The sequence below is a fragment of the Pseudophryne corroboree genome, chromosome 7 (genome assembly GCF_028390025.1).
Source record: "Pseudophryne corroboree isolate aPseCor3 chromosome 7, aPseCor3.hap2, whole genome shotgun sequence".
Classification (NCBI taxonomy): domain Eukaryota; kingdom Metazoa; phylum Chordata; class Amphibia; order Anura; family Myobatrachidae; genus Pseudophryne; species Pseudophryne corroboree.
Window position 1 is genome coordinate 33,636,650 of NC_086450.1, and position 23,532 is coordinate 33,660,181.

The window sequence follows — 23,532 nt, forward strand, 5'->3', positions numbered from 1 at the left end:
TCCCCGCTTTGGTTCGGTTGGGTTAGGCTGTGGAGGGAGGGGAGATGGTTAGGGCAAGGGGAGTGGCAAGGTCTTTCAGGGAGTGTTCGGAAAAACGCAGGCGTGCCTGGAAAAACGCAGGCGTGGCTGGGCGAATGCAGGGCGTGTTTGTGACGTCAAATCCGGAACTGAATGGTCTGAAGTGATTGCAAGCGCTGAGTAGGTCTGGAGCTACTCTGAAACTGCACAATTTTTTTTGGTAGCTGTTCTGCAATAGAACCGTTCGCACTTCTGCTAAGCTGAAATACACTCCCAGTGGGCGGCGGCATAGCGTTTGCACGGCTGCTAAAAACTGCTAGCGAGCGATCAACTCGGAATGACCACCCACATACGCTGGGCTGTGGCTTTCACTGCACATGGATTAGTTTTACACATGTGAAAAGCCACAGATGGAGCACAGCGGAACTTGGCGTGAGAAAAAGCTGAGGCAACTGCATTGTAGCACTTTATACACAGATTCAGACTCAGTTGTACACAGATTTACATATGTCACACATCAAGTCCATCGGTGTCACCTAGCAGAGTAGTTTTGTCTCTCCCCCAGTTGTATTCGCCAAAGAGATCAATGCCCGTATCTCCCCTCCATTTTGTGTGAGCCCATCTAATGGGCAATTTGCAGAGAAACCGTGTATGTACCTTGGCATCTGTAGTCGGATGTGGAGACACAGTGGGGGTCATTCCGAGTTGTTCGCTCGTTATTTTTTTTCGCTACGGAGCGATTAGTCGCAAACTGTGCATGCCCAATGTACGCAGCGCGCCTGCGCCAAGTAAATTAGCACAAAAGTTTGGTATTTTACTCACGGCGTAACAAAGTTTTTTCATCGTTCTGCTGATCGTAGTGTGATTGACAGGAAGTGGGTGTTTCTGGGCGGAAACTGGCCGTTTTCTGTGAGTGTGCGGAAAAACGCAGGCGTTTCAGGGAAAAACGCGGGAGTGTCTGGAGAAACGGGGGAGTGGTTGGGCGAACGCTGGGCGTGTGTGTGACGTCAAACCAGGAACAAAACTGTCTGAACTGATCGCTATTTGTGAGTAGGTCTGGAGCTACTCAGAAACTGCTAAGAATTTTCTATACGCAATTCTGCTAATCTTTCGTTCGCAATTCTGCTATGCTAAGATACACTCCCAGAGGGCGGCGGCCTAGAGTGTGCAATGCTGCTAAAAGCAGCTAGCGAGCGAACAACTCGGAATCACCCCCAGTGTTTCAGGCTCATGGGGAACCATGCTAGACAACATACTGTATTGTGTGTCCCATATAACTGAGGATCTCACTAGATGAACTGGCTTCTGCTGTTCACACTGGGCCTGATTCATGTTTGTAAGTAAAGCAAGTAAGCAAGCAACTGGGCAAAACCATGCTGCACTGCAGGTGGGGCAGGTGTAACATGTGCAGAGAGAGTTAGATTTGGGAGGGGTGTGTTCATACTGAAATCTAAATTGCAGTGTAAAAATAAAGCTGTCTACCATTTGTGGGTTACATGTAAAAACAGACATTATTTACCCTGCATAGAAAAAAATTATAAATGTATTTGCTCCCCTTGCAGGGCAACATGGTTTGTCCCAGACACAAAATGACTTGGTTCTTTGCTTTACTTACAAACATGAATCAGGCCCAATGTCTTTAGCCTACTTACTCTAGATCCTGGATCCGGCACGGTGTCAGCAGCCCGGACAACCTAGAGTCATCCTGATACACGTCTTCCCTGTTATCGGGAAATCTGCAGCCTATGAACCTGTGGGGAATAACAGACAATATTAACTGTAAATCATTTTATAAAATCGTTACGCATATGTTGGTATATCACGTAACTTAGCAACCTCTGCGGCACATTGATGTTTATGATCTGTAATACTTAAATGAGATACAAAGTTGAAATGATTGAAAAAAAATGACATTAATTATCCTTAATAACTATTACACTTTGATAAATTAAAAAATATTAATGCTGGCAGGCAGGGCAAATGTAATATGCTGGTCCTGGTACAACATACTATAAGTGGGGTCTATGTAACATGCTGGTCACTGGAGGATTTACAGTATAACATACTGGTCGCTGGTTCCGAATACTACTTAATATACTGGATACTAGATAATATAGAAGATGCAGATCACTGGAGTATATAGAATATACGGGTCACTGGAGGATATGGACTCTAGCATGCTGGTCACTTGTCGGTATAGAACATGTTGGTCACTACGGGATATATAAGATGCAGGTCATTTGTATAACATACTGGTCACTGCAGGCAATAGAACATGCAAGTTACTAGAAGATATATGAGATGCTGGTCACTGGAGGATATGTAGCATGTGATAACTGGAGGATGACCAGTATAACATGCTGAATACTGCAGGCAACAGAACATGCAGGTTTCTAGAGGGTATATAACATGCTGATCATTGTAAACTATATAACATGCTGATCACTGGAAGATATATAACATGCAGGTCATTGGAGGATATATAACATGCTGAATACTGGAGTCACTGGAGGATATATAACATGCTGAACACTTCAGGCAATAAAGCATGCAGGTTACTAGAGGATATATAACATGCTGATCACTGTAGGCTATATAACATTCTGATCACTGGAAGATATATAACATGCAAGTCATTGGAGGATATATAACATGCTGAACACTGCAGGAAACAGAACATGCAGGTTACTAGAAGGTATATAACATGCTGATCACTGTAGGCTATATAACATGCTGATCACTGGAAGATATATAACATGCAGGTCATTGGAGGCTATATAACATGCTGGACACTTCAGGCAACAAAGCATGCAAGTTACTAGAGGGTATATAACATGCAGGTCATTGAAGGATATATAACATGCTGGACACTTCAGGCAACAAAGCATGCAGGATACTAGAGGGTGTATAACATGTTGACCCCGACAAATAAAATTGAAAATAAGACAATTGCCTCCCATACTGGTGATGTAGTTATGACGGGAGGTGGGAGGTGGGGGGGGGGGGGGGGGGCTGGGCATCTGCCCTGGCTGCCCTGTGGTACTTAAAAATCATTCATACTCATTAACTAGTATTAGATTCAAATCCTGGTTTACTTTCTGAACACCTACAATTCTCTAGGCCTTGTTTTCACTAAAATGGCAAATACATACCGAATTTGTGAACATTTGGAAAGTGCCGGAGATAGAACATTCCGAGCCTTTGGTCCTATTATGTAGTCCCTAAAAGTGATAATATGTTCTTCTGGACTTCTCTCCAAGCAGTAGGCTAGGGCCTGGGCACCAATATTCTCCTGGACTCTTTTTCCACCATGATAAAGACCTTCAATGTTTACATGAGGTATGTGAGACATCATTCTCCTTATATAGTCCTTATCCTGGGTCTCATAAAGGCAGCAAAGTATTTCGTTATGGTGTTCTGACAGACTTCTTTCCAACCATTTCTCCAAGACAGGTTTGGCTCGGAAGGTAATGGTGCAGCCAATGCTCCTCAGAGTCTCCCCAATTTTTCTTTCACTTAAAAAACCAAATAAGAATCGCACAACTAATGTTAGATGTGGATGAGAACTTGATGCTTCCAGGAGAGCCTTGAGTTTTTTCCTTGTCAAGAAGTAGTAAAACTTCGATCCGCCCAGGACATAGTAGAGAGCAGCAAAGAACTCCTGTACGCTCAGATGGATGAAGCTGTAGCACGTGTGGGTGTCAACGTCCCTTTGAAAGATGTTCTCATTCAGAAACACAGACTCAAGCTCCGACATAGACACTGTATGTCTTCTAAGATCTCCTTCTTCGAATAGAATTCTTCCGTCCCAAACTCCTTTATTGGCCAAAGTACACAACCTCTTTATACATGTGTTCACAGACTGGGCAGAGTTCCTTCCGTGATACTTTATTAAACTCTTTAGGTACAGTAGATAAATGGATGTGGAGGTCTTGCAATCAACCACACCAAGTCCTTCTCTTAGTTGCTGTTTTATTACAGTACATACAATCCAGCAAGTTATAGGGACAGAACACATGGTGAACAGAGTATCGTTGTCCTTAATCGCACTAAGAGCCAGATCTGCTTGTTCTTTGGTTTCAAAAAAACAGTAAAAATATTCTTCACGGTCCTTCCCTGTAAATCCCAGAATTTCCACATATCGGGGGTTTTTCACAAGGTTCTTCAACTGCATCAATGAGAATGGTCTTGTGGTGATGATTAGTGAACTTTCCCTGAGCAATTTTTTCCTAAACAGACTGTTCAGAAAGATCTCTCCAGAGACCATCTGAAAGGGGTCGTCACAAACCTCAGTGTCATTCATTGAAGACAATTTTAGTTCATCAAAACCGTCAACAATAAAAAGAATCCCTTCAGAGTTTAAGAAGATTGACCGCAAAAAATCAGATGGACATGTCAGTCCACAATAGTTGGATAAATATCCAGCTAGGCTTATTTTACCAGTGATGCTGTTGACTTCTCTACAGCTTATGTAGAACACAAAATGAAACTTGTCTATATACAGATTGCCAGAGGCCCAGTCCAGCATGATCTTTTGGGAGGTCATCGTTTTTCCTATCCCAGCAGGTCCCTGTAACACCACAGCATTGGGAACAGTCTCATCATCGTCGGAATCAAAAAGATCTTGAATAGTGGTTGGGGAATACTCATTTGATGATCTGTTTGCCATAATCTGTAGATGCCTCTGGCCTGAGGATGTTAGTTCATGTTGTCTCTCCTCTTCACCCCGATGGCTCTTGATCAGTAAAAGGTTGGTGTATCTCTTGTCTAGAAAGACAACCTCCCCTATCCTTGCATTACGATCTTCAATTCGATGGTATTTTTTTCTCACATAATTCACATACATTAATCGGTTATCTGTATGGGAAAATAAGAGTACACATCAATAATAAATACTATTCTGACAACTCATACTGTCTGTAAGTAACCAAATCTGGCACACATTTTTAGTAAAGCTCTGCATAGTCAACAAGCAACAACTATACGGTATGAAAACTGAGCTTGTACGTGAAGATGTGTTCTCAAGGGATGCGGTTATGTGACCAGCGGTCAGGAGACCACTGGTCACTATAGCAGCGTTGAAATCCCACCCGGTGGAAAGCCCGACAGTTGGCATGCCAACTGACAGGGACTATTGTCACTCGTTAGTGTCCACGACACCCATAGAGTGATAATAGAGCCTGTGGCAGACGCAGCAAGCCACCGAGTCCGCTGCGTGGCTTTGTTGTGCTCACGCCCTGCCGGCAATCTAAACACCGGGTGTCGGTATGGTGACCCACGGTATCCCAACTGCCGGTCTCCCATACCCAACCCGTTCTCAAGACCATCCTGGATTTGCCTAAAAACCTGAATTTGCCAAATCTAGTGGCTACAGGGCTGAAATCTTGCAGGCTACTACATTTGGCAAGTAATTGGGTGGTGGCCCCCTGGCTATCCTCAATAGGTCAAAGACTATATATGGGCCAAGTTCAACTAGCCACAAAATTGTGGTATTTTACTGCAAATGCTGTTCTTCTGGCTTTTTTGAGAATGCACGCTTCAGTGATTCACCTATTCAATTGTAAATTCACAAAAACAGGAAAGTGACAAGTGAAAAATGGGTAAATCTGCCTGTTCCCCCCAAAAAAAGCTAAACTAACACTGGATAACAGTATAAAAATGTATTATTAAAAATTTAAAAAAATGATAGAAAGCTATTTTTTCCAGCAAAATAAGTGCTCAAATTTAATTTTGGGTACGTAAAAATCGATATAAGTATATATTTGGGTCATTTTAGTGGACTTAAAAAGTGGAAACAGACTGATCACTCCCATCTGCAAGTCTAAAAACACTTGTCCCACTGATAAAGCATCCCAACATACCTGTCCCATACCTTGTACCCCAATTTCCATCATTCTACACTTTTTATCCTCAAAACTGATATCATTATTGGCCAATTCAAAATAATAAAAAACTTCTAAGTGCCTAATTAGCTTTTCAGGGGGGTGTCCCAGGGGTTCTGAACCAAATTCCAACATTTTTAATTTAAAATAGGGATTTTTCCCAACTTTTCATCTGCTCAGAGGTGGTAAATTGAAATTTGCAGTAAAACTACTGCTAATCCTATTTGCCAACAATTGAATAGGTACTTTTTGTGATTTGTAATAAAATCAAGTTATTTTTAGTATTAACGGCTTTTTACGGCTAATTGAATTTGGCGGTATGCATGACATGAACATATTTATTTCACATTAAAGGAAGATGTGAAATCTCGCATGTACTCTACCACCAGCAGCAAGACATACAGGGGGTCATTCCGAGTTGATCGCTAGCTGCATTCGTTCGCTGTGCAGCGATGAGGCAAAAACACGGCACTTCTGTGCATGCACATGCGGCGCAATGCGCACGTGTGTCGTACTATTACAACGAACGATGTAGTTTCACACAGGGTCTAGCAAAGTTTTTCAGTCGCACTGGTTGCCGCAGAGCGATTGACATGAAGTGGGCGTTTCTGGGTGTCAACTGATCATTTTCAGGGTGTGTTCGGAAAAACGCAGGCGTGCCAGGGAAAATGCAGGCGTGGCTGGGCGAACGCAGGGCGTGTTTGTGAAGTCAAAACAGGAACTGAACAGTCTGAAGTGATCGCAAGCGCTGAGTAGGTCTGAAGCTACTCTAAAACTGCACAAAAAAATTTGTAGCCGCTCTGCGATCCGTTCGTTCGCACATCTGCTAAGCTAAGATACACTCCCAGTGGGCGGCGGCATAGCGTTTGCACGGCTGCTAAAAACTGCTAGCGAGCGAACAACTCGGAATGACCACCACAGTGCGTGGTTACTGGTGAAGTGAACTGGTCAGAGCTGATCACACTTGTGTTGCTTAATATGACACCAGTAAATGGGGATGAGCTTACCGTGCTACCTTAAGGTGCTCTATTCCATAAAACTAAAGGCCGATAAGCTTTGGCTCAGGAGTGCACGTTGGATCCACTCTGCACGCGCCTGCCAGTGTAAAGAGATCATTTCCATTGCATCCACAATTTCCTGTTTACAACCAGGCTGCATGCTACAAGCCAGACGCAAGCCTGATGCACAGCAGGTGACGCATGCAATCACCTAGTGCAGCAGCATGCAATGTACCTGCTTTCATCCTTCATCAAAGCGATACACAACTGTCATACGTGTTACAGGGAGTATGCTCTATCCAGATATTTGTCTGGATGGGAAAATTATTTTCCACGTCCACTATACTGCGGGCTGGTGATAGTACGGAGACACAGTGGTTGGTATTGATGTCTTATACAGCATCAGGGTCATGGGTTTGATTGCGAGCAGCGCCTATCTGTGAGGAGTTTGCATGTTCTCTCTGTGTACATTTCCACACTCACAGTAACATACCAGTAGGTAATTAGCTTCTGATAAAATGAACCACCGTGCTGACTTAGAGCCTTATTAGCTTTTTCGCTGCAACTTGCGTATTGTTTAAGAATGCGTGCGCGTCTGTCTACAGTCACACACCAGGAAATGATAACGGATAGTAAACTCAAAGTACACACCCTGCCAGTCAGTGTAAACAAATGTAGGTGCCCTGGTATCGGGATGGTGGGGTCTGCACAGGACAGTAGGAGAGCAGGTTGTCAGAAGGTGAGAGTGCTGGAGGACTAGATCATAGCTCGGGAGAGCAGGTGGTAAGATACAAACATGGCCACTTAACCACATACTCTGGGATAGGTTTAACCTTCTTGTTAAAGTCTTCAAACATTTTGTTTACTAACCTTCAAGTGTGGTGTTTGAAGACATCTTCACTGGATTAACTGAAAATATATATAAAAAAGAGAAATAATAATTAGTGATATACAGTATTGTGATTACTGTATTATAGCATAAGAAATACTTGTATACTGTACAGAGATCAGTTATATCCAAAACAGTAAATGAAATCCCTGTGACTTAACCACAACTCCATTAATAACAAAATCTACACACAAATAAAACACAATCACCCCTGCCCTGCATTAACTACACCAGACATGCCATGGTCACATGTGCCAATAGTTCCACAATTCATTACACTCATACTATCCCTTCAGAAATTATCCCAATTGACTATGCCAGCCCAGAACTGTACTTACAGGCCATCTACAAGCTTTATATCTGTATTGTCCAAGAAGATGTGTGCAGAAAACTGTCCTGCGTGTGATGTGTCCTCCTGCAGTCAGTATATGAGTAATCGCACAGTGACTGTCCTGCGTGTGATGTGTCCTCCTGCAGTCAGTGTATGAGGAATTGCACAATGACTGTCCTGTGCTTGATGTGTCCTCCTGCAGCCAGTATATGAGGAATTGCACAGTGACTGTCCTGTGTGTGATGTGTCCTCCTGCAGTCATTATATGAGGAATTGCACAGTGACTGTCCTGTGTGTGATGTGTACTCCTGCAGTCAGTATATGAGGAAGCACACAGTTACTGTCCTGCGTGTGATGTGTCCTCCTGCAGTCATTATAAGAGGAAACGAACAGTGACTGTCCTGCGTGCGATGTATCCTCCTGCGGTCAGTATATGAGGAACTGCACAGTGACTGTCCTGCGTGTGATTTGTCCTCCTGCAGTCAGTATATGAGGAATTGCACAGTGACTGTCCTGTGTGTGATGTGTCCTCCTGCAGTCAGTATATGGGGAAGTGCACAGTGACTGTCCTGCGTGTGATGTGTCCTCCTGCAGTCAGTATATGAGGAACTGCACAGTGACTGTCCTATGTGTGATGTGTCCTCCTGCAGTCAGTATATGAGGAAGCGCACAGTGACTGTCCTGTGTGATGTGTACTCATGCAGTCAGTATATGAGGAATTGCACAGTGACTGTCCTGCGTGTGATGTGTCCTCCTGCAGTCAGTATATGAGGAAGTGCACAGTGACTGTCCTGCGTGTGATGTGTCCTCCTGCAGTCAGTATATGAGGAACTGCACAGTGACTGTCCTATGTGTGATGTGTCCTCCTGCAGTCAGTATATGAGGAAGCGCACAGTGACTGTCCTGCGTGTGATGTATCCTCCTGCAGTCAGTATATGAGGAATTGCACAGTGACTGTCCTGCGTGTGATGTGTCCTCCTGCAGTCAGTATATGAGGAATTGCACAGTGACTGTCCTGTGTGTGATGTGTCCTCCTGCAGCCAGTATAAGAGGAATCGCTCAGTTACTGTCCTGCGTGTGATGTATCCTCCTGCAGTCAGTATATGAGGAAGTGCACAGTGACTGCTCTGTGTGTGATGTGTCCTCCTGCAGTCAGTATATGAGGAACTGCACAGTGACTGTCCTGTGTGTGATGTGTCCTCCTGCAGTCAGTATATGAAGAATTGCACAGTGACTGTCCTGTGTGTGATGTGTCCTCCTGCAGTCAGTATATGAGGAACTGCACAGTGACTGTCCTGTGTGTGATGTGTCCTCCTGCAGTCAGTATATGAGGAACTGCACAGTGACTGTCCTATGTGTGATGTGTCCTCCTGCAGTCAGTATATGAGGAAGCGCACAGTGACTGTCCTGCGTGTGATGTATCCTCCTGCAGTCAGTATATGAGGAATTGCACAGTGACTGTCCTGCGTGTGATGTGTCCTCCTGCAGTCAGTATATGAGGAATTGCACAGTGACTGTCCTGTGTGTGATGTGTCCTCCTGCAGCCAGTATAAGAGGAATCGCTCAGTTACTGTCCTGCGTGTGATGTATCCTCCTGCAGTCAGTATATGAGGAAGTGCACAGTGACTGCTCTGTGTGTGATGTGTCCTCCTGCAGTCAGTATATGAGGAACTGCACAGTGACTGTCCTGTGTGTGATGTGTCCTCCTGCAGTCAGTATATGAAGAATTGCACAGTGACTGTCCTGTGTGTGATGTGTCCTCCTGCAATCAGTATATGAGGAAGCGCACAGTGACTGACCTGTGTGTGATGTGTCCTCCTGCAGTCAGTATATGAAGAATTGCACAGTGACTGTCCTGCGTGTGATGTGTCCTCCTGCAGTCAGTATATGAGGAATTGCACAGAGACTGTCCTGCGTGTTATGTGTCCTCCTGCAGTCAGTATATGAGGAAGTGCACAGTGACTGTCCTGCGTGTGATGTGTCCTCCTGCAGTCAGTATAAGAGGAATCGCACAGTGACTGTCCAGCATGTGATGTGTCCTCCTGCAGTCAGTATAAGAGGAATCGCACAGTGATTGTCCTGTGTGTGATGTATCCTCCTGCAGTCAGTATATGAGGAAGTGCACAGTAACTGTCCTGCATGTGATGTGTCCTCCTGCAGTCAGTATATGAGGAATTGCACAGTGACTGTCCTGCGTGTGATGTGTTCTCCTGCAGTCAGTATATGAGGAAGTGCACAGTGACACCTGCGTGTGATGTGTCCTCCTGCAGTCAGTATATGAGGAAGTGCACAGTGACTGTCCTGTGGGTGATGTGTCCTCCTGCAGTCAGTATATGAGGAAGTGCACAGTGACTGTCCTGTGTGTGATGTGTCCTCCTGCAGCCAGTATAAGAGGAATCGCTCAGTTACTGTCCTGCGTGTGATGTATCCTCCTGCAGTCAGTATATGAGGAAGTGCACAGTGACTGCTCTGTGTGTGATGTGTCCTCCTGCAGTCAGTATATGAGGAACTGCACAGTGACTGTCCTGTGTGTGATGTGTCCTCCTGCAGTCAGTATATGAAGAATTGCACAGTGACTGTCCTGTGTGTGATGTGTCCTCCTGCAATCAGTATATGAGGAAGCGCACAGTGACTGACCTGTGTGTGATGTGTCCTCCTGCAGTCAGTATATGAAGAATTGCACAGTGACTGTCCTGCGTGTGATGTGTCCTCCTGCAGTCAGTATATGAGGAATTGCACAGAGACTGTCCTGCGTGTTATGTGTCCTCCTGCAGTCAGTATATGAGGAAGTGCACAGTGACTGTCCTGCGTGTGATGTGTCCTCCTGCAGTCAGTATAAGAGGAATCGCACAGTGACTGTCCAGCATGTGATGTGTCCTCCTGCAGTCAGTATAAGAGGAATCGCACAGTGATTGTCCTGTGTGTGATGTATCCTCCTGCAGTCAGTATATGAGGAAGTGCACAGTAACTGTCCTGCATGTGATGTGTCCTCCTGCAGTCAGTATATGAGGAATTGCACAGTGACTGTCCTGCGTGTGATGTGTTCTCCTGCAGTCAGTATATGAGGAAGTGCACAGTGACACCTGCGTGTGATGTGTCCTCCTGCAGTCAGTATATGAGGAAGTGCACAGTGACTGTCCTGTGGGTGATGTGTCCTCCTGCAGTCAGTATATGAGGAAGTGCACAGTGACTGTCCTGTGTGTGATGTGTCCTCCTGCAGTCAGCATATGAGGAATCGCACAGTGACTGTCCTGTGTGTGATGTGTCCTCCTGCAGTCAGTATATGAGGAAGTGCACAGTGACTGTCCTGTGTGTGATGTGTCCTCCTGCAGTCAGCATATGAGGAATCGCACAGTGACTGTCCTGTGTGTGATGTGTCCTCCTGCGGTCAGTATAAGAGGAATCGCACAGTGACTGTCCTGCGTGCGATGTGTCCTCCTGCAGTCAGTATATGAGGAAGTGCACAGTGACTGTCCTGCATGTGATGTGTCCTCCTGCAGTCAATACATGAGGAATTGCACACTGACTGTCCTGCGTGTGATGTGTCCTCCTGCGGTCAGTATAAGAGAAATCGCACAGTGACTGTCCTGCGTGTGATGTGTCCTCCTGCAGTCAGTATATGAGTAAGTGCACAGTGACTGTCCTGCAAGTGATGTGTCCTCCTGCAGTCAGTATAAGAGGAATCGCAGTGACTGTCCTGTGTGTGATGTGACCTCCTGCGGTCAGTATAAGAGGAATCGCACAGTGACTGTCCTGCGTGTGATGTGTCCTCCTGCAGTCAGTATATGAGGAAGTGCACAGTGACTGTCCTGCAAGTGATGTGTCCTCCTGCAGTCAGTATAAGAGGAATCGCAGTGACTGTCCCTGTGTGTGATGTGTCCTCCTGCAGTCAGAATATGAGGAATTGCACAGATACTGTCCTGCAAGTGATGTGTCCTCCTGCAGTCAGCATATGAGGAAGTGCACAGTGACTGTCCTGCGTGTGATGTGTCCTCCTGCAGTCAGTATATGAGGAAGGGTACAGTGACTGTCCTGCGTGTGATGTGTCCTCCTGCAGTCAGTATATGAGGAAGGGCACAGTGACTGTCCTGCGTGTGATGTGTCCTCCTGCAGTCAGTATATGAGGAAGGGCACAGTGACTGTCCTGTGTGTGATGTGTTCTCCTGCAGTCAGTATATGAGGAATTGCACAGTGACTGTCCTGTGTGTGATGTGTCCTACTGCAGTCAGTATATGAGGAAGGGCACAGTGACTGTCCTGCGTGTGATGTGTCCTCCTGCAGTCAATATGAGGAAGTGCACAGTGACTGTCCTGCGTGTGATGTGTCCTACTGCAGTCAGTATATGAGGAAGTGCACAGTGACTGTCCTGCAAGTAATGTGTCCTCCTGCAGTTAGTATAAGAGGAATCGCACAGTGACTGTCCTGCAAGTGATGTGTCCTCCTGCAGTCAGCATATGAGGAAGTGCACAGTGACTGTCCTGCAAGTAATGTGTCCTCCTGCAGTTAGTATAAGAGGAATCGCAGAGTGACTGTCCTGCAAGTGATGTGTCCTCCTGCAGTCAGCATATGAAGAAGTGCACAGTGACTGTCCTGCGTGTGATGTGTCCTCCTGCAGTCAGTATATGAGGAAGGGCACAGTGACTGTCCTGCGTGTGATGTGTCCTCCTGCAGTTAGTATATGAGGAAGGGCACAGTGACTGTCCTGCGTGTGATGTGTCCTCCTGCAGTCAGTATATGAGGAAGGGCACAGTGACTGTCCTGCGTGTGATGTGTCCTCCTGCAGTCAGTATTTTTGGAAGTGCACAGTGACTGTCCTGCGTGTGATGTGTCCTGCTGCAGTCAGTATATGAGGAATTGCACAGTGACTGTCCTGTGTGTGATGTGTCCTCCTGCAGTCAGTATATGAGGAAGTGCACAGTGACTGTCCTGCGTGTGATGTGTCCTCCTGCAGTCAGTATATGAGGAAGTGCACAGTGACTGTCTTGTGTGTGATGTGTCCTCCTGCAGTCAGTATATGAGGAAGGGCACAGTGACTGTCCTGCGTGTGATGTGTCCTCCTGCAGTCAGTATATGAGGAAGGGCACAGTGACTGTCCTGCGTGTGATGTGTCCTCCTGCAGTTAGTATATGAGGAAGTGCACAGTGACTGTCCTGTGTGTGATGTGTACTCATGCAGTCAGTATATGAGGAATTGCACAATGACTGTTCTGCGTGTGATGTGTACTCATGCAGTCAGTATATGAGGAATTGCGCAGTGACTGTCCTGTGTGATGTGTACTCATGCAGTCAGTATATGAGGAATTGCACAGTGACTGTCCTGCGTGTGATGTGTCCTCCTGCAGTCAGTATATGAGAAAGTGCACAGTGACTTTCCTGCGTGTGATGTGTCCTCCTGCAGTCAGTATATGGGGAAGTGCACAGTGACTGTCCTGAGTGTGATGTATCCTCCTGCAGCCAGTATATGAGGAAGTGCACAGGGACTGTCCTGCGTGTGATGTGTCCTCCTGCAGTCAGTATATGAGGAACTGCACAGTGACTGTCCTATGTGTGATGTGTCCTCCTGCAGTCAGTATATGAGGAATTGCACAGTGACTGTCCTGCATGTGATGTATCCTCCTGCAGTCAGTATATGAGGAATTGCACAGTGACTGTCCTGCATGTGATGTATCCTCGTGCAGTCAGTATATGAGGAATTGCACAGTGACTGTCCTGCATGTGATGTGTCCTCCTGCAGCCAGTATAAGAGGAATCGCTCAGTTACTGTCCTGCGTGTGATGTGTCCTCCTGCAGTCAGTATATGAGGAAGTGCACAGTGACTGTCCTGCGTGCGATAAGTCCTCCTGCAGTCAGTATATGAGGAACTGCACAGTGATTGCTCTGTGTGTGATGTGTCCTGCTGCAGTCAGTATATGAGGAACTGCACAGTGACTGTCCTGTGTGTGATGTGTCCTCCTGCAATCAGTATATGAGGAAGTGCACAGTGACTGTCCTGTGTGTGATGAGTCCTCCTGCAGCTAGTATAAGAGGAACTGCACAGTGACTGTCCTGTGTGTGATGTGTCCTCCTGCAGTCAGTATATGAGGAAGTGCACAGTGACTGTCCTGTGTGTGATGTGTCCTCCTGCAATCAGTATATGAGGAAGCGCACAGTGACTGTCCTGTGTGTGATGAGTCCTCCTGCAGCTAGTATAAGAGGAACTGCACAGTGACTGTCCTGCGTGTGATGTGTCCTCCTGCAGTCAGTATAAGAGGAATCGCACAGTGACTGTCCTGTGTGTGATGTGTCCTCCTGTGGTCAGTATAAGAGGAATCGCACAGTGACTGTCCTGCGTGTGATGTATCCTCCTGCAGTCAGTATATGAGGAAGTGCACAGTGACTGTCCTGCATGTGATGTGTCCTCCTGCAGTCAGTATATGAGGAAGTGCACAGTGACTGTCCTGTGTGTGATGTGTCCTCCTGCAGTCAGTATATGAGGAAGTGCACAGTGACTGTCCTGCGTGTGATGTGTCCTCCTGCAGTCAGTATATGAGGAAGTGCACAGTGACTGTCCTGCGTGTGATGTGTCCTCCTGCAGTCAGCATATGAGGTATTGCACAGTGACTGTCCTGTGTGTGATGTGTCCTCCTGCGGTCAGTATAAGAGGAATCGCACAGTGACTGTCCTGCGTGCGATGTGTCCTCCTGCAGTCAGTATATGAGGAAGTGCACAGTGACTGTCCTGCGTGTGATGTGTCCTCCTGCAGTCAATACATGAGGAATTGCACACTGACTGTCCTGCGTGTGATGTGTCCTCCTGCGGTCAGTATAAGAGAAATCGCACAGTGACTGTCCTGCGTGTGATGTGTCCTCCTGCAGTCAGTATATGAGGAAGTGCACAGTGACTGTCCTGCAAGTGATGTGTCCTCCTGCAGTCAGTATAAGAGGAATCGCAGTGACTGTCCTGTGTGTGATGTGTCCTCCTGCAGTCAGTATATGAGGAATTGCACAGTTACTGTCCTGCAAGTGATGTGTCCTCCTGCAGTCAGCATATGAGGAAGTGCACAGTGACTGTCCTGCGTGTGATGTGTCCTCCTGCAGTCAGTATATGAGGAAGGGTACAGTGACTGTCCTGCGTGTGATGTGTCCTCCTGCAGTCAGTATATGAGGAACTGCACAGTGATTGCTCTGTGTGTGATGTGTCCTGCTGCAGTCAGTATATGAGGAACTGCACAGTGACTGTCCTGTGTGTGATGTGTCCTCCTGCAATCAGTATATGAGGAAGCGCACAGTGACTGTCCTGTGTGTGATGAGTCCTCCTGCAGCTAGTATAAGAGGAACTGCACAGTGACTGTCCTGTGTGTGATGTGTCCTCCTGCAGTCAGTATATGAGGAAGCGCACAGTGACTGTCCTGTGTGTGATGTGTCCTCCTGCAGTCAGTATAAGAGGAACTGCACAGTGACTGTCCTGTGTGTGATGTGTCCTCCTGCAGTCAGTATATGAGGAAGTGCACAGTGACTGTCCTGTGTGTGATGTGTCCTCCTGCAGTCAGTATAAGAGGAATCGCACAGTGACTGTCCTGCGTGTGATGTGTCCTCCTGCAGTCAGTATATGAGGAAGTGCACAGTGACTGTCCTGCAAGTGATGTGTCCTCCTGCAGTCAGTATAAGAGGAATCGCAGTGACTGTCCTGTGTGTGATGTGTCCTCCTGCAGTCAGTATATGAGGAATTGCACAGTTACTGTCCTGCAAGTGATGTGTCCTCCTGCAGTCAGCATATGAGGAAGTGCACAGTGACTGTCCTGCGTGTGATGTGTCCTCCTGCAGTCAGTATATGAGGAAGGGTACAGTGACTGTCCTGCGTGTGATGTGTCCTCCTGCAGTCAGTATATGAGGAAGTGCACAGTGACTGTCCTGTGTGTGATGTGTTCTCCTGCAGTCAGTATATGAGGAATTGCACAGTGACTGTCCTGTGTGTGATGTGTCCTCCTGCAGTCAGTATATGAGGAATTGCACAGTGAGTGTCCTGTGTGTGATGTGTCCTACTGCAGTCAGTATATGAGGAAGCGCACAGTGACTGTCCTGCGTGTGATGTGTCCTCCTGCAGTCAATATGAGGAAGTGCACAGTGACTGTCCTGTGTGTGATGTGTTCTCCTGCAGTCAGTATATGAGGAATTGCACAGTGAGTGTCCTGTGTGTGATGTGTCCTACTGCAGTCAGTATATGAGGAAGCGCACAGTGACTGTCCTGCGTGTGATGTGTTCTCCTGCAGTCAGTATATGAGGAATTGCACAGTGAGTGTCCTGTGTGTGATGTGTCCTACTGCAGTCAGTATATGAGGAAGGGCACAGTGACTGTCCTGCGTGCGATGTGTCCTCCTGCAGTCAGTATATGAGGAATTGCAAAGTGACTGTCCTGTGTGTGATGTGTCCTCCTGCGGTCAGTAAAAGAGGAATCGCACAGTGACTGTCCTCCGTGTGACGTATCCTCCTGCAGTCAGTTTATGAGGAAGTGCACAGTGACTGTACTGCGTGCGATGTGTCCTCCTGCAGTCAATACATGAGGAATTGCACAGTGACTGTCCTGTGTGTGATGTGTCCTCCTGCAGTCAGCATATGAGGAAGTGCACAGTGACTGTCCTGTGTGTGATGTGTCCTCCTGCAGTCAGTATATGAGGAACTGCACAGTGACTGTCCTGCGTGTGATGTGTCCTCCTGCGGTCAGTATAAGTGGAATCGCACAGTGACTGTCCTGCGTGTGATGTGTCCTCCTGCAGTCAGTATATGAGGAAGTGCACAGTGACTGTCCTGCAAGTAATGTGTCCTCCTGCAGTTAGTATAAGAGGAATCGCAGTGACTATCCTGTGTGTGATGTGTCCTCCTGCAGTCAGTATATGAGGAATTGCAGAGTGACTGTCCTGCGTGTGATGTGTCCTCCTGCAGTCAGTATATGAGGAAGGGCACAGTGACTGTCCTGCGTGTGATGTGTCCTTCTGCAGTCAGTATATGAGGAAGGGCACAGTGACTGTCCTGCGTGTGATGTGTCCTCCTGCAGTCAGTATATGAGGAAGGGCACAGTGACTGTCCTGTGTGTGATGTGTCCTCCTGCAGTCAGTATATTTGGAAGTGCACAGTGACTGTCCTGCGTGTGATGTGTCCTCCTGCAGTCACTATATGAGGAAGTGCACAGTGACTGTCTTGTGTGTGATGTGTCCTCCTGCAGTCAGTATATGAGGAAGGGCACAGTGACTGTCCTGTGTGTGATGTGTCTTCCTGCAGTCAGTATATGAGGAATTGCACAGTGAGTGTCCTGTGTGTGATGTGTCCTCCTGCAGTCAGTATATGAGGAAGTGCACAGTGACTGTCCTGCATGTGATGTGTCCTCCTGCAGTCAATATAAGAGGAAGTGCACAGTGACTGTCCTGCGTGTGATGTGTCCTCCTGCGGTCAGTATATGAGGAAGTGCACAGTGACTGTCCTGCGTGTGATGTGTCCTCCTGCAGTCAGTATATGAGGAAGGGCACAGTGACTGTCCTGCGTGTGATGTGTCCTCCTGCAGTCAGTATATTTGGAAGTGCACAGTGACTGTCCTGCGTGTGATGTGTCCTGCTGCAGTCAGTATATGAGGAATTGCACAGTGACTGTCCTGTGTGTGATGTGTCCTCCTGCAGTCAGTATATGAGGAAGTGCACAGTGACTGTCTTGTGTGTGATGTGTCCTCCTGCAGTCAGTATATGAGGAAGGGCACAGTGACTGTCCTGCATGTGATGTGTCCTCCTGCAGTCAATATAAGAGGAAGTGCACAGTGACTGTCCTGCGTGTGATGTGTCCTCCTGCGGTCAGTATATGAGGAAGTGCACAGTGACTGTCCAGCGTGTGATGTGTCCTCCTGCAGTCAGTATATGAGGAAGGGCACAGTGACTGTCCTGCGTGTGATGTGTCCTCCTGCAGTCAGTATATTTGGAAGTGCACAGTGACTGTCCTGCGTGTGATGTGTCCTCCTGCAGTCAGTATATGAGGAAGGGCACAGTGACTGTCTTGTGTGTGATGTGTCCTCCTGCAGTCAGTATATGAGGAAGGGCACAGTGACTGTCCTGTGTGTGATGTGTCTTCCTGCAGTCAGTATATGAGGAATTGCACAGTGAGTGTCCTGTGTGTGATGTGTCCTACTGCAGTCAGTATATGAGGAAGCGCACAGTGACTGTCCTGCAAGTGATGTGTCCTCCTGCAGTCAGCATATGAGGAAGTGCACAGTGACTGTCCTGCGTGTGTTGTGTCCTCGTGCAGTCAGTATATGAGGAATTGCACAGTGACTGTCCTGCATGTGATGTGTCCTCCTGCAGCCAGTATAAGAGGAATCGCTCAGTTACTGTCCTGCGTGTGATGTGTCCTCCTGCAGTCAATATGAGGAAGTGCACAGTGACTGTCCTGCGTGCGATGTGTCCTCCTGCAGTCAGTATATGAGGAATAGCAAAGTGACTGTCCTGTGTGTGATGTGTCCTCCTGCGGTCAGTTTATGAGGAAGTGCACAGTGACTGTCCTGCGTGCGATGTGTCCTCCTGCAGTCAGCATATGAGGAAGTGCACAGTGACTGTCCTGCGTGTGATGTGTCCTCCTGCAGTCAATACATGAGGAATTGCACAGTGACTGTCCTGCGTGTGATGTGTCCTCCTGCGGTCAGTATAAGAGGAATCGCACAGTGTCTGTCCTGCAAGTGATGTGTCCTCCTGCAGTCAGCATATGAGGAAGTGCACAGTGACTGTCCTGTGTGTGATGTGTCCTCCTGCGGTCAGTATAAGTGGAATCGCACAGTGACTGTCCTGCGTGTGATGTGTCCTCCTGCAGTCAGTATATGAGGAAGTGCACAGTGACTGTCCTGCAAGTAATGTGTCCTCCTGCAGTTAGTATAAGAGGAATCGCAGTGACTATCCTGTGTGTGATGTGTCCTCCTGCAGTCAGTATATGAGGAATTGCAGAGTGACTGTCCTGCAAGTGATGTGTCCTCCTGCAGTCAGCATATGAGGAAGTGCACAGTGACTGTCCTGTGTGTGATGTGTCCTCCTGCAGTCAGTATATGAGAAAGGGCACAGTGACTGTCCTGCGTGTGATGTGTCCTTCTGCAGTCAGTATATGAGGAAGGGCACAGTGACTGTCCTGCGTGTGATGTGTCCTCCTGCAGTCAGTATATGAGGAAGGGCACAGTGACTGTCCTGTGTGTGATGTGTCCTCCTGCAGTCAGTATATTTGGAAGTGCACAGTGACTGTCCTGCGTGTGATGTGTCCTGCTGCAGTCAGTATATGAGGAATTGCACAGTGACTGTCCTGTGTGTGATGTGTCCTCCTGCAGTCAGTATATGAGGAAGTGCACAGTGACTGTCCTGCGTGTGATGTGTCCTCCTGCAGTCAGTATATGAGGAAGTGCACAGTGACTGTCTTGTGTGTGATGTGTCCTCCTGCAGTCAGTATATGAGGAAGGGCACAGTGACTGTCCTGTGTGTGATGTGTCTTCCTGCAGTCAGTATATGAGGAATTGCACAGTGAGTGTCCTGTGTGTGATGTGTCCTACTGCAGTCAGTATATGAGGAAGCGCACAGTGACTGTCCTGCATGTGATGTGTCCTCCTGCAGTCAATATAAGAGGAAGTGCACAGTGACTGTCCTGCGAGTGATGTGTCCTCCTGCGGTCAGTATATGAGGAAGTGCACAGTGACTGTCCTGCGTGTGATGTGTCCTCCTGCAGTCAGTATATGAGGAAGGGCACAGTGACTGTCCTGCGTGTGATGTGTCCTCCTGCAGTCAGTATATTTGGAAGTGCACAGTGACTGTCCTGCGTGTGATGTGTCCTGCTGCAGTCAGTATATGAGGAATTGCACAGTGACTGTCCTGTGTGTGATGTGTCCTCCTGCAGTCAGTATATGAGGAAGTGCACAGTGACTGTCCTGCGTGTGATGTGTCCTCCTGCAGTCAGTATATGAGGAAGTGCACAGTGACTGTCTTGTGTGTGATGTGTCCTCCTGCAGTCAGTATATGAGGAAGGGCACAGTGACTGTCCTGTGTGTGATGTGTCTTCCTGCAGTCAGTATATGAGGAATTGCACAGTGAGTGTCCTGTGTGTGATGTGTCCTACTGCAGTCAGTATATGAGGAAGCGCACAGTGACTGTCCTGCAAGTGATGTGTCCTCCTGCAGTCAGCATATGAGGAAGTGCACAGTGACTGTCCTGCGTGTGATGTGTCCTCCTGCAGTCAGTATATGAGGAAGGGCACAGTGACTGTCCTGCGTGTGATGTGTCCTCCTGCAGTCAGTATATGAGGAAGGGCACAGTGACTGTCCTGCGTGTGATGTGTCCTGCTGCAGTCAGTATATGAGGAATTGCACAGTGACTGTCCTGTGTGTGATGTGTCCTCCTGCAGTCAGTATATGAGGAAGTGCACAGTGACTGTCCTGCGTGTGATGTGTCCTCCTGCAGTCAGTATATGAGGAAGTGCACAGTGACTGTCTTGTGTGTGATGTGTCCTCCTGCAGTCAGTATATGAGGAAGGGCACAGTGACTGTCCTGTGTGTGATGTGTCCTCCTGCAGTCAGTGTATGAGGAATTGCACAATGACTGTCCTGTGTGTGATGTGTCCTCCTGCAGTCAGTATATGAGGAAGCGCACAGTGACTGTCCTGTGCTTGATGTGTCCTCTTGCAGCCAGTATAAGAGGAAACGAACAGTGACTGTCCTGCGTGCGATGTGTGCTCCTGTGGTCAGTATAAGAGGAATCGCACAGTGACTGTCCTGTGTGTGATGTGTCCTCCTGCGGTCAGTATATGAGGAACTGCACAGTGACTGTCCTGCGTGTGATTTGTCCTCCTGCAGTCAGTATATGAGGAACTGCACAGTGACTGTCCTGCATCATGTGATGTGTCCTCCTGAGGTCAGTATATGAGGAAGTGCACAGTGACTCTTCTGCGTGTGATGTGTCCTCCTGCAGTTAGTATATGAGGAAGTGCACAGTGACTGTCCTGTGTGTGATGTGTACTCATGCAGTCAGTATATGAGGAATTGCACAGTGACTGTCCTGCGTGTGATGTGTCCTCCTGCAGTCATTATATGAGGAAGTGCACAGTGACTGTTCTGCGTGTGATGTGTTCTCCTGCAGTTAGTATATGAGGAATTGCACAGTGACTGTCCTGTGTGATGTGTACTCATGCAGTCAGTATATGAGGAATTGCACAGTGACTGTCCTGCGTGTGATGTGTCCTCCTGCAGTCAGTATATGAGGAAGTGCACAGTGACTGTCCTGCGTGTGATGTGTCCTCCTGCGGTCAGTATATGGGAAAGTGCACAGTGACTGTGCTGAGTGTGATGTGTCCTCCTGCGGTCAGTATATGAGGAAGTGCACAGGGACTGTCCTGCGTGTGATGTGTCCTCTTGCAGCCAGTATATGAGGAAGTGCACAGGGACTGTCCTGCGTGTGATGTGTCCTCCTGCAGTCAGTATATGAGGAACTGCACAGTGACTGTCCTATGTGTGATGTGTCCTCCTGCAGTCAGTATATGAGGAATTGCACAGTGACTGTCCTGCGTGTGATGTATCCTCCTGCAGTCAGTATATGAGGAATTGCACAGTGACTGTCCTGCGTGTGATGTGTCCTCCTGCAGTCAGTATATGAGGAAGTGCACAGTGACTGTCCTGCGTGTGATAAGTCCTCCTGCAGTCAGTATATGAGGAACTGCACAGTGATTGCTCTGTGTGTGATGTGTCCTGCTGCAGTCAGTATATGAGTAACTGCACAGTGACTGTCCTGTGTGTGATGTGTCCTCCTGCAATCAGTATATGAGGAAGTGCACAGTGACTGTCCTGTGTGTGATGTGTCCTCCTGCAGTCAGTATATGAAGAATTGTACAGTGACTGTCCTGTGTGTAATGTACCCTCCTGCAGTCAGTATATGAGGAATTGCACAGAGACTGTCCTGTGTGTGATGTGCCCTCCTGCAGTCAGTATATGAGGAAGCGCACAGTGACTGTCCTGTGTTTGATGAGTCCTCCTGCAGCTAGTATAAGAGGAACTGCACAGTGACTGTCCTGTGTGTGATGTGTCCTCCTGCAGTCAGTATATGAGGAAGCGCACAGTGACTGTCCTGTGTGTGATGTGTCCTCCTGCAGTCAGTATATGAGGAAGCGCACAGTGACTGTCCTGTGTTTGATGAGTCCTCCTGCAGCTAGTATAAGAGGAACTGCACAGTGACTGTCCTGTGTGTGATGTGTCCTCCTGCAGTCAGTATAAGAGGAATCGCACAGTGACTGTCATGCGTGTGATGTGTCCTCCTGTGGTCAGTATAAGAGGAATCGCACAGTGACTGTCCTGCGTGTGATGTATCCTCCTGCAGTCAGTATATGAGGAAGTGCACAGTGACTGTCCTGCATGTGATGTGTCCTCCTGCAGTCAGTATATGAGGAAGTGCACAGTGACTGTCCTGCGTGTGATGTGTCCTCCTGCAGTCAGCATATGAGGAATTGCACAGTGACTGTCCTGTGTGTGATGTGTCCTCCTGCGGTCAGTATAAGAGGAATCGCACAGTGACTGTCCTGCGTGCGATGTGTCCTCCTGCAGTCAGTATATGAGGAAGTGCACAGTGACTGTCCTGCGTGTGATGTGTCCTCCTGCAGTCAATACATGAGGAATTGCACACTGACTGTCCTGCGTGTGATGTGTCCTCCTGCGGTCAGTATAAGAGAAATCGCACAGTGACTGTCCTGCGTGTGATGTGTCCTCCTGCAGTCAGTATATGAGGAAGTGCACAGTGACTGTCCTGCAAGTGATGTGTCCTCCTGCAGTCAGTATAAGAGGAATCGCAGTGACTGTCCTGTGTGTGATGTGACCTCCTGTGGTCAGTATAAGAGGAATCGCACAGTGACTGTCCTGCGTGTGATGTGTCCTCCTGCAGTCAGTATATGAGGAACTGCACAGTGACTGTCCTGTGTGTGATGTGTCCTCCTGCGGTCAGTATAAGAGGAATTGCACAGTGACTGTCCTGCAAGTGATGTGTCCTCCTGCAGTCAGTATAAGAGGAATCGCAGTGACTGTCCTGTGTGTGATGTGTCCTCCTGCAGTCAGTATATGAGGAATTGCACAGTTACTGTCCTGCAAGTGATGTGTCCTCCTGCAGTCAATATGAGGAAGTGCACAGTGACTGTCCTGCGTGCGATGTGTCCTCCTGCAGTCAGTATATGAGGAATAGCAAAGTGACTGTCCTGTGTGTGATGTGTCCTCCTGCGGTCAGTTTATGAGGAAGTGCACAGTGACTGTCCTGCGTGCGATGTGTCCTCCTGCAGTCAGCATATGAGGAAGTGCACAGTGACTGTCCTGCGTGTGATGTGTCCTCCTGCAGTCAATACATGAGGAATTGCACAGTGACTGTCCTGCGTGTGATGTGTCCTCCTGCGGTCAGTATAAG

General features: G+C 47.7%; 1 protein-coding gene across 1 annotated transcript in view; it reads right to left on the minus strand.

The window, feature by feature from the left end:
* LOC134944328 (NACHT, LRR and PYD domains-containing protein 12-like) overlaps positions 1 to 23,532 on the minus strand; it is a 227,599-nt gene that overhangs the window by 146,296 nt on the left and 57,771 nt on the right. Inside the window, exons 5-7 of the mRNA XM_063932908.1 lie at positions 7,769 to 7,807; positions 3,171 to 4,875; positions 1,671 to 1,769 (exon numbers count right to left, since the gene is read on the minus strand). Of these exons, the coding sequence (XP_063788978.1) occupies positions 1,671 to 1,769; positions 3,171 to 4,875; positions 7,769 to 7,807 (1,843 nt within the window). The remainder of the gene's footprint in view (positions 1 to 1,670; positions 1,770 to 3,170; positions 4,876 to 7,768; positions 7,808 to 23,532) is intronic.